We start from the raw sequence: 11,230 nt of genomic DNA on the forward strand, positions 1-11,230 counted from the left end.
ATTACATCTAATGATATCGACTAGAGAGTGGAGAAGGTAAAACAATGTTGGTTATTGCTACTGTGGTGGCATGATGAGCAGCTGGCATTGGGTGCTATTGTGACTGCATGTAAGTGAAGGACAACCAACAAGGAGTGAGCGGTAGCCGGCAAGTGCCGCTTTTTGCTAATGGAGGCTGGACCACTGAAGTCGTCATAGAGGAGGTGGTAGAGTGGTGGTGGTTGTTGGATCAGATTCAGTGGAGACTAGAGACTTTGGCGTGTAGAGGATGGCGATCGAGTTGTGTTTATCATTTAGGTTTTTTTTTTTTTTAATATTGGTATTACAATCAAACTATTATTGATATTATATTAGGTTACTATTAATATTTATAAATCAGACTATTACTGAAATCAGATTCCGTTTGATACAACTTTTTAAATATAACTTATTTAAATAGATATTTTGTTAGTAGAGTTTTTATAAATAGAGCTTTTACAAAAAAAAAAAAATTAGTAGTTTGGTTGTCAATAAAAGGTTTTATTAAAAATTTATAAAATTCATAAACTACTTTAATATGTAAGTTTTTTAAAGATATATTATGAAAAAAAATAAAATAAGATTGTCAAATAATTAGAGGATATTTTAGATATCTACTCTAAAAAGTCCAAAATTTGAGTTTATACTAGTAAAGACAAAATAACTTATTTAAACTTTAAAAACTCTATTAGAAAAACAATCAATCAACAACAAAAATTATGATAAGAGGTTATGGGATTAAATAAGTTATCCCAAAAAGGCATTGACACTGCCCACATTTTATCCTTACTAATGTTTAAGAGACGTTTACTTTACCCATTTTACGTAAGAGAGAACATTAATCCCCTATAATGGACTATAAGAACTCAAACTGCTACTCTCACATATTTCGACCGAAGGGCGAGTGGCTGTTTATCTCTTTAGGTTTTAATTTTTAGTTTTTAGATAAGTTAATTACGATTGACATTAGGTTTTAAATTAATAAATAAAGAATTCATTTTTTTTTCAAAAATGTGTAAAAGTCGTTTTTTAGGCGGGGCAGTGGGCTTTTTCAGAAACAATCAAGCTTGGGCTGGGCCGAATTTTTCATAATTTTTAGGGGATTGTCACTTTCCCTCCTACAGTAATCAACACATACTATTTACCTCTCTACTATTTTTATAATGGCAAAAAATCCCCCTGATAGCATAAGTTTATAATATTACTTTTATTTTCAACTATTCTTTTATTTACATTTATTATAAATTAAATAAATCACATGAATAGAAACTAAATAAAAAAATTAAGTATTAAAAACAAGAAATATATGTTTTGATGTGAGCAAAAAAATTAATAATAAAATTTTTTTCTTGTAATTATTTATTTTGTGAACATTTTCTTATAATAAACATTTTGTAATATTTTAAAATTAAATGCAAAAAGTATAGGCAAAATATTTTATTATTTATCTTATAATAAATTTTTATTTGTCATTCAAGTTTTCTTATAATATTTTTTTATCATTTTATAATAATTTTCTTATATATTTATTATAAGAAAATTTTCACAAAATAAATAAGTACAAGAAAAAAATTTTATTATTAATTTTTTTGCTCATATCAAAATATATATTTCTTATTTTTAATGCTTAATTTTTTATTTAGTTTCTATTCATGTGATTTATTTAATTTATAATAAATATAAATAAAAGATTAGTTGAAAATAAGGGTAATAGTGTAAACTTATGCTATTAGGGGGAGTTTTGGCCATTATAAAAACAACAGAGGGAGAAATGGTATATGTTGATTACTATAAGAGGAAAAGTGACAATCTCCCTAATTTTTAAAGGTCTAATTTGTTCATATACCAAAAGCTAATGAGGCAAAATTAGGGACTTTCTTTGATTCTTTCTAAATCTGTGAAGTAACAAGAATCAACATTCAAATCCTCAAAATGAAAAAATAATTGTCATATTAAAAAGAGAGAGGAAATTAATTAAATGTAGAAAAATCTAAACATACATTTTGACAACCCCCGAGTGAGCAAAAATGGATTTACTCTTCCAAACCACAACTATTATAATAATTAAACCATGTGAAGCTATCATTCAAGATATATACCAGACTATATGTTCTTTACTTCCTTCAATTTATGGCAAGCTCATTTTAGATTATATCGGTAATCTATTCATACAAAAAAAAAAAAAAAAAAAAAAGAGTGGACAAAGAAGGATGTTAAATTAATCAACTTATAGGGAATACCTTAGATTATGACTCATAAATCATTGCTTAGCTTTCCAGTTATAATCATGAAAACATTCGTTGCTTCACCCTCTGAAAGAGAAGATTGATTAGGAATTACTCTTCAGCTTCCGAGTTCCGCAGCTGCAGCTTTATCTTCTTTGTTTTCCAGAGCATTGAGAATGTTTCTTAAAATAGTTGATACAAAAGGAAGCGATGATACGAGAAAATTGGAAATCTTGGAGGAGCGATTAGAGTCTTAGAAAGATCGGGCGTAGCGTAAAAGAGGGGGAAAAAAAAAAAAGAACAAATATTTGTATTTGGCTAATAATAAAAAACACAAAAGAAGATAAAACTTGTTAAACTAAACTAATGTAATTAAAATTTTATTTATTACAGTTTATGTAAAAAATGAATTTCGTGATTTAAAATAATAATTAACAAATGATAACAAGTTGCAATATTAATATTGTTGATAAAAATACTGTTTAATTAATAATGTCAAAATCTCCTTCAATTGACGACGTTTTGTGAAAGTATGCCGTGAAACAAATTTTATATGACAATAAGCCAAAAAGATGTAGTTAATTATAAACTTTTTCAACAAATTGAAAGCAGGCACATTGCTAATAATTTTCAATTCAATAACGTTCTACAAAAGTATATTAAACGACGTGCAGTTATAGCACGTTGGTATCTCTTATATTAAACAACATTCAACTAATTATGCAGGTTATTAAAGTCATGTTGTCTTAACCTTAATTTTTAGTGAAGTATGTGTTAATATTGAATAGTTTTATTGATATTTTAAGTAAATAAAATTATTTAATTTTAATAGTTTGATTAAGGATTTTTTTGTTGGAATTTTAAAAAGCGTATAAAATAAAACTTAATTTAACAAAAAAAAGTGTATATAGGAGTGTACATAATAATAGAGTATTCAAAATAATTTTTAGAGTTCACATAATCCTACTTTACTTTAAATTTTAATCAACATGCATGTTTTATATGACTCGTCGTTTATCACTTTGTGAACAAAGCACATGTCATTCATATGATAAACATATAGACAACATATTGTCCGATGTATTCATGTAACCGACATGCATTAACAATATGCGTCAACATATAATGCAAATGGTGTGTCGTAACTGTCGTTTATGTTTTGTTTTCAAATGACGTGTTATTGTTTATAAGCATGTCAATGACATGACTTCTTTTTGCTTATAAACGACGTATCTTCTATTAAGTTGAATTTCACATGATGCTAATAAAAGTAAGGAATATAAATTTTATAAATTACACATAAAATTAGTAAATCAAAGATAAAATAAATATAAGAGTAGTAAATTGGTCTTTTAAAATTGATATTAAACTATTAAACTAATATAATACTATTATTACTATTCAATTTAGAAACAAAATCAACAAATATATAAGATAATAATTATTATAATGAGTTTTTATGTTTTTAATAATTCTTATATTATTTTACTTGTTTTACATTTCATTTGTAAGTCTTATATTTCATTTATATAATTTATATTTATTTTACACTCAATGTTGATTTACAATTTTTATTTTATATTTTTAAGAGTTTTTTTTCTGTAATACACCAATTTACTATCCATATGTTAATTTACTTATTTTACTTTCTATTTATAAGTCTTATGTTTTATTTACTTAATTTCTATTTTATTTGACACTTATTGTTGATTTATAAGTTTTATGTTGAATTTACATGGCTTATGTTTCATTGATATAATTTATATTTAAATACAGTTTGAAGCTGTGATTAGAATGACCCAAAATTAAGAATATACAAAATTATAAACAATATCTTAATGTTGGGCTTATTATTCAAAATAAGTATTATTTATAAGCACCTGAACTCACAACATAATAATCATACAATTAGTTTCTTTAATCATTTTCATCAACAATCATGAGTAACAATTAGTAGAAGCTCTTCCAGCTCCTTCAGAGCAAATATATCGAACATTTGTACAAGATTAATAACAAGGAAAAGAAAAACATATTTTATGCATATATTTAAAAAACTCAACATGGAACATAATCTTTGAAAGTGCAACTTTATCTAACCTTATTTTTACACATTTTTATAAAAATTGCTAGTAAGAAAATCTAATTCTTTATTTCCAACCCCAAAGAGTGGTCAAGACATCCGTTAAGTTCTTTATCCAAAAAAATGAAATTTTTTTCTTTCTTTTATCTTTATTGTACATCTAAATTTATTCAAATATCAAATAAAAACACTTAGATTGAATATAAGCGAATTTAAATCCCTTTTGAAATATAATTTTTATCCAATAATTAGTAATTATATATTTTGCTTAGCACAAGATAATATTAGTTTGCAGTTATTTTTATTTTTATTAGACAAATTATATTATAAAAACCATAATTTATTTATTTTTTACCATGCATGAAACGCATCCTGCCCTCATGGGCCATAACACCATTAAGAGTTTCAAAAGTTTCATATCAAGGGCTAGTTTGGTAACATTATAACTTTAAAAATAATTGTTGTTAGTTGTGATGCATAAATAATCAGTTGTGAAGATAATCAGTTAAAAATTTGATAAATTTTATTTTTAAAAGTGTTGTTGGTTTTAAAAGAAGTCATATGTATTTCAAAAATCTTATTGTTAAATTATTATAAGAATATAAATGACTGAAATTAACATAATGTTGAATAAAATTAATTTATAAATATATAAAATATTTTTATTGTTCAAATATAATAATCAATAATTAAAATAAATATTTTTATGGGAAAATGAGGGTTACCCCTGTTGTTCAAAGTAACTCATGTTTTAAAATATGTTCAAACTCCCTATATTCGTGATGGTGTCGTATTTATATATATATATATAACTCTCAAAATTAGATTTTAAAAAACTACTTCTTCCATACTTTTCAAAATCTATAATAGAATAGGATGATTTTACCAAAAATAATTTATAAAAAATTTTACCAAACACCAAAATTAACTTTTTTTCCTTTTAAAATTATTTTTGAACTTCCAAAAAACAATCTCAAACGATTATAAACCTTGGTTTTGGGCCCGAACCTTCATACAACAAATGTGAGTATAATGAAGGTGGGGCTTAACTAGAATATGTTTACGGTGCTATTAGTATCACCGCTCCACTAATTCCGCTATTACGCTGTGTTATTTCTTCTTCCTTCACTCGCCTTCCCTCCTTTCAACTGAAACTAAAAAGTAAAAACTAAAGAGAAATTCGGTCTTTTTTTATTCTTTTATCATTTGTCTCATCAGTCACCAACTCAAGTGCAAACATTCATGAAGAATTCCTTTCGGATTTTCACTGTAAGATTAAACAATTCTGTTTTTTTACTTACGAGACTTTTAATTTTTCCTTTTTTTTTTATTTGGTTTGATTAATTAAATGGATTTTAATGCAGAGGCTTGGCGGTGTTAGATATTACGCTGCGTTTGGTAGTAAGGACCTTAAGATAGATGGCGTTAAGGATGTTATAGCCGTTGCTTCCGGTAAAGGCGGCGTCGGCAAGTCCACCACTGCTGGTATTTCTTCTTCAAGTGAATGATTAAATTGTTCAAATTTAGTATATTCGGAGCTAATTGAAAGAGATTTTGTTTGTAAGTAGTCAATCCAGATAATCAATAATGCCTGTGATTGCTGTCTAATTTTGTAGCGTTACTGAGTTTGTTTGGACTTTTGCAGTTAATTTGGCCGTTGCACTTGCTAGCAAATGTCAATTAAAGGTTGGTTTGCTTGATGCGGATGTCTATGGACCGTCCGTTCCAATGATGATGAAAATTGATCAAAAACCAGAAGTCACTAAAGGTAACAACACATTGTCCCTCTCGACCTAATTGATTTCAGTTGCTATCAATATTTGTATTAGATAGTCAAGGTCGAATGACTAATACGATGTTGTCATTGGCCGTGCTAACCTCATGATAGGAATTAATGATTGGTTAATGGTACATGTACAACTCTTAACATTTACATATAGCTGCTCTTGAAGCTCCATCTACGAAATGGATGAGATTTTATTCTTGATATACACAAGTTCTGAGAAATAATGATAACAATCTCTCCTTTCTACTTTCGGTTTAGGATGTTTGCGATGGTTATCCAGATTTTCTGGAGCTTCTGAAGTCATTTTGCCATTGTTGAGGTTTCATAGGTTGATGAACTTGACTGGAATTTCACTTCTATGAGATCTTATATTGGATTTTCCAGTCATACTACTTATATAACTTTTATTTATGTGCTCATTTGCTTCATCATAATTAAGTATGGGTGGATAATCCAACAAGGGGCATTGTAGAATATTGGTCTCTCTAAAGTTATTGAGCTCCATTGGATCTGCAATTTTAACACTAAAGATGAGTTTGAGCTTCAATCTTCTGTTATCCTCATGTCTCTCTCCGTGTCCATGCTTAGAAACCCAAAGTCTTTGGGGAAGGAGTTCTAATTTCCAACTGCTTTTGTAATTTTCCTCTTTACTTCAACTGTAGTAAACATCTGGTGGGAATTAGAGTAAATACACAACAATCACTACCCATTTTCAGGGAAACATTATGTTGTATAATGATCTGATATAATTATTCTCAGCTTCAGTTGACTTCAGCTCGAGATTTTAAACATAAGAGGTGCCTTTCTGAAACTAATGGTTCTGTGATAACTTATTCTATTTGGCTGTGTCTTGTAGATATGAAGATGGTTCCTATTGAAAATTATGGAGTTAAGTGTATGTCAATGGGATTTCTAGTGCCAAGCAGTAGTCCAGTTGTGTGGAGAGGTCCTATGGTATGTCCCATTTATTTTATTACTTTTTCATTCTGTATTTCTCTCTCTTTCTTGCATAAAAATCCTTTTTGGTGTAAAAAATTGTCATTTTCCAGATAAAGGTTAAAAGAAATTGTGTTTTCCAAGCAATGTTTCAATCCAAGGATCTATTCAGGATTTCCGTTGGTAATGTGGTCATACTAGTTAATTGTAGTGTCCTTTGGAGGATTGCCCAACTATTTGAATTTCCATGCTGCAATGTGATTATTGTATAAAGAAGGGCCTTTCGTTGAATAAGAGAATCAGATGTAATCGAGATAGTATAGAACTTCAAAATAATCATTAAATCTCTTTTGGTGGGCAATGTAGTTTTTAAATAATGTTAGTGTGGCGCCGATAATGATATGAACATGTGTTAGATGAACATAGTTTGTATTTACAAAAAAATTATAGTAAATTTTCTACGGATATTTTGGCGAAGTTCTTGTTGATACCTGTAGTTTAGGAAATCTTGTATTTCAACTTTTCAAGCCTCGATATAATTTTTTTTTTTTTTTTTGGTGATGGGAATATAGTAATGTTTTTCTCAAAACATCAGAGATACATTACATTTTATCAGTCAGTGTAACCTAGTTGGGCGCAGTTAAATTCTTATCGAAAAGGGATGAACAGATCTTGAGGTCTTGAGAAAATATGATATCTTTCTTTGCTTCTGAATCTTTTAAATTTATCATGGAATTTGGGGTTAATCAGGTGTAGCTCTTGTTTCGCTTTTAAATTGATGACATAACCTATAAAAGCTGGTTCATTACTTACTTCGGCAGATGGTGGAATCCATATTTTGCAATAACATTTACGTGCCAATTGATGTAAATGTGGTGTTTGACATTAATAATGAAGATTTAAGAATTTTATTTTCTTTATATGGTCTGGATTTCAAAATTGGACTTGGTTGTTTTTGTTTTTGCTGCTCATCTGATCTGAGTATGACATAATATAATTGATTGTTTGTGGAGAGAGAATTTTCTTTCCCTTCTATTTTAACTTTCAGCAATCTTATTAGGAATCGAATTAACTATATCTTGCAGGTAATGAGTGCTCTACGTAAAATGTCTAGGGAAGTTGATTGGGGAAATCTTGACATTCTTGTGATAGATATGCCTCCTGGAACTGGTGATGCTCAGTTAACTACAACTCAGACGCTGCAATTATCAGGTATCAGATGAAATGATCTTTTTGGCTTCTCTGATGTTTATGGACTCATATAAGCATGGAATAAAAAATTTTCTGGTTGGTGAAAGAAATTGCCCTCTTTTCATTATATATATGTATTTGTGCTGTCCTTTTTCTGGAATAAGTGATCTTATCTGTCACACTAAGATACCAAGTTTCGGAGCAGCCTTTTTACATAATTTGAGATTGTTAAGCTTTCTCTCAGCATTCAATTACATTCGAAGCTTGAGTTCTGAATTTATGGAATACAATTACGGAGCTACTAACATGGGAATAGGAATGATATTGCAAAAATTGTTAACTTACTTTTTGGATTTTAAGGTTTCTGGGTATTGATTATTTTAGCTACTTTGTCGTAAGAGATAATGTTTTTCGTTTTTGTACTAAGTGGGCAAATACAAACTATGTACTTCGTATAATCACTATTTGCTTCTTCTTGCACGCACCACACGCACCAAATAAAGAGGAAGAATCAAAAGATTAAACAGAGTTTTATTACCTTTGATTTTCAAGAAGTAATCTGCCTCAATAAAATTGCAAATCAGTTGTTTGTAACCTTTCTTTGCTGGATGGCAGGTGCATTGATTGTCTCAACTCCGCAAGATGTTGCATTAATAGATGCTCGTAAAGGAATTACAATGTTCTCTAAAGTTCAAGTTCCTGTATGTTCTTTTCTTGCTCAGATAATCTCTAGTATGGTCTAAATGATGTTGAAAATTTTGCATGCTCATCAATATATTTGAAATATATATTCTTTTAAGTGAATAACTAATGGGACAAGACCCAAATTCATATCAATTTTGGAGAGTGCAAAGTTTAAGTATTCCAGTTTTAGTTTGAAAGCAAAATCCGAAAACCTGAAATCCTAACCATAGGGTTAAAGTTATAATCAAGAAATTTCTGAATGTCTTTTTGGTACTAATATCATCAATCTAACTATTCATCCGTTGTGTGCAAGAAGATGGTAACATTATATCAAACTGTTTGAGTTTGGTTGTTTCTTACTTACATCAAGCTTAAAACTTCAATCCGAGTTTTGAGCTTTTCGCAAATTCTCGTCAAAGCTATCTTAGGCTTGAAGTTTCAAGCTTGATTAGGCTTGGGAATGGAATCATTTGTTCAACAGGGGCTTCAGAAGCTAAGTATTTAAACCCACTTGCTTGGCAGATTCGCCCAGCCTGCTCATAAATCTCATTTCATGTCCTTGTGCTTTTTTATGGTGTTGTAACGAACAGCTGTAATCTTCCTCCATAATCTATCCTCCCTGTTTCTCAAGTCCAAATCTGAAATATTTTACTTTGTGTCGTTTCAGAATCTTTATGTGAAATGAATTGATGCTTCTTTCAATCAGATCTTCCTCTTCCTTTTTGGCATTTTTTTTCTTCTCTCTCTTTTGAGTGAAAATTATGATTGCCGTTACAGATTTTGGGGCTTGTAGAAAACATGAGCTGCTTCATATGTCCACACTGTAGCGAACCATCATTCATTTTTGGGAAGGGAGGAACTCATAGGACAGCTGCTGAAATGGGTCTAAAAGTCATTGGTGAGGTATTTTGATTTTATTCTTTTATTCTTTCTTGGCTGTTATTACTTCTTTTCTGTTATTACTTCTTTTTGGGTTTTTGGTTAAGGTATTATTTCTGGATGGAGAGCATATTTGTTTAGGGAAAGGGTTAATATCTAAAAATAATACAGTGCATCAGCTAAAAAAGTTGGAGGATTGTTGTACCTCCATTGAATATAACCTGAAATGACAGATAGATAAAAAGTTAAATGAAAATGTTACTGATCAATGGTTGGAAAAGTATTAGATACACAATCAACGGTTTTCTCAAGTTTGGACTGTCTACATGCTGAATCGATGGATAGAAAGAATAACCAAATATAATGCTTTGCGTTGTGTGAAATTCCCAATTGTCCTCTGTCCTTGGTCTCCGCCAAGGCTATATGTGTAAGGGGGGCTGTCTTAAATTTTGTTATCTCAAGCTTTCATTTAAATTTTGTGCAATGCAATTGAATTATACAACGGAAGGCTGAGTTGTGGTGGTTAATTTTTTGGCCGTCTCAGATACCTATAGAAATGGATATACGTAAAGGTTCTGATGACGGTGTCCCTGTAGTAATATCAGCACCTGATTCAATTGTCTCCAGAGCTTATGGTGAAGTAGCTGTTAACGTGGTCAACAGACTCCAGGAGCTAGCAAAAGAACAAGAACATCCAGAGAGTAATTCTACGAGGTTTTCTTAAATGAATCACCCCCCTTACTATTGCTATGAACCACAGTTTGCAAATGTGTCCGACCAAGATTTTGAAGTCTCTCTAGCCTTCAGCTTAGTATATTATGGATGCCACTTTGAAGCATTCTGACCATGTAACCCATAGAATTTTTGCAGTGGAGGAGCATGTTTTTTAGGAGATCAATTTGATGAGTTAGGGTGTTGAAAATCTTGAAGCCAATCTGCACTGGACACAGAGAACTGTGTACATGTCAAATAAAACCAGAGTGATGCCAGTCATAATTTTTATGTAACAATAAGATTATAGATCCTAACCCACACGTGACAGGCCTTGTTGTATTCGCAACTTCTGATGTTCTCTCTTTGGTGAATAAAAATGTTTAGTCCGTCCGTCCAATTTCATCGTGTAAATTTCTTGCTGTTTATATATATATATTTTTTTTTGGGGAAGTAATACTAATATGGTGGAAGCCAGTATAATAACATTGTTGCCCGACTGCATGACTGCAACCTTGGGTAGGTTTAATTTTGTACTTAGCATAGCAACCCAATGTCTCTGCAGCAGTGATATCTCACTTCCATTTCTATTATGCTAAGAACCCAATTTGCAATGGAATAATGAAACATTATATTCCATGAGGGTATTGTTGGATTAATTTTTAGGATATCCAATGTTTGATTTGATTCTGCGTCCATTTACAGTGCAACTTGATTACC

The 11,230-nt window shown here is 30.0% G+C and overlaps 1 protein-coding gene across 2 annotated transcripts; it reads left to right on the forward strand.

Annotated features, from left to right (window-relative positions):
* The first annotated feature begins 5,425 nt into the window (after positions 1 to 5,425).
* On the forward strand, positions 5,426 to 10,910 carry LOC102624890 (iron-sulfur protein required for NADH dehydrogenase, mitochondrial). Of its 2 annotated transcripts, none has more exons than XM_006479509.4 (8): positions 5,426 to 5,592; positions 5,688 to 5,808; positions 5,969 to 6,091; positions 6,966 to 7,063; positions 8,131 to 8,257; positions 8,852 to 8,937; positions 9,698 to 9,823; positions 10,344 to 10,910. In XM_006479509.4, exons 1-8 carry the CDS (start codon positions 5,566 to 5,568, stop codon positions 10,521 to 10,523), a joined length of 888 nt encoding a protein of 295 aa, XP_006479572.2. In that variant the 5' UTR covers positions 5,426 to 5,565; the 3' UTR covers positions 10,524 to 10,910. The 2 variants fall into 2 exon arrangements, with proteins under 2 accessions (XP_006479572.2, XP_006479573.2); XM_006479510.4 differs by having other exon boundaries at positions 9,698 to 9,818; positions 10,344 to 10,506.
* The last annotated feature ends 320 nt before the right edge of the window (positions 10,911 to 11,230 follow it).

This window comes from Citrus sinensis, chromosome 3 (genome assembly GCF_022201045.2).
Source record: "Citrus sinensis cultivar Valencia sweet orange chromosome 3, DVS_A1.0, whole genome shotgun sequence".
Taxonomy (NCBI): domain Eukaryota; kingdom Viridiplantae; phylum Streptophyta; class Magnoliopsida; order Sapindales; family Rutaceae; genus Citrus; species Citrus sinensis.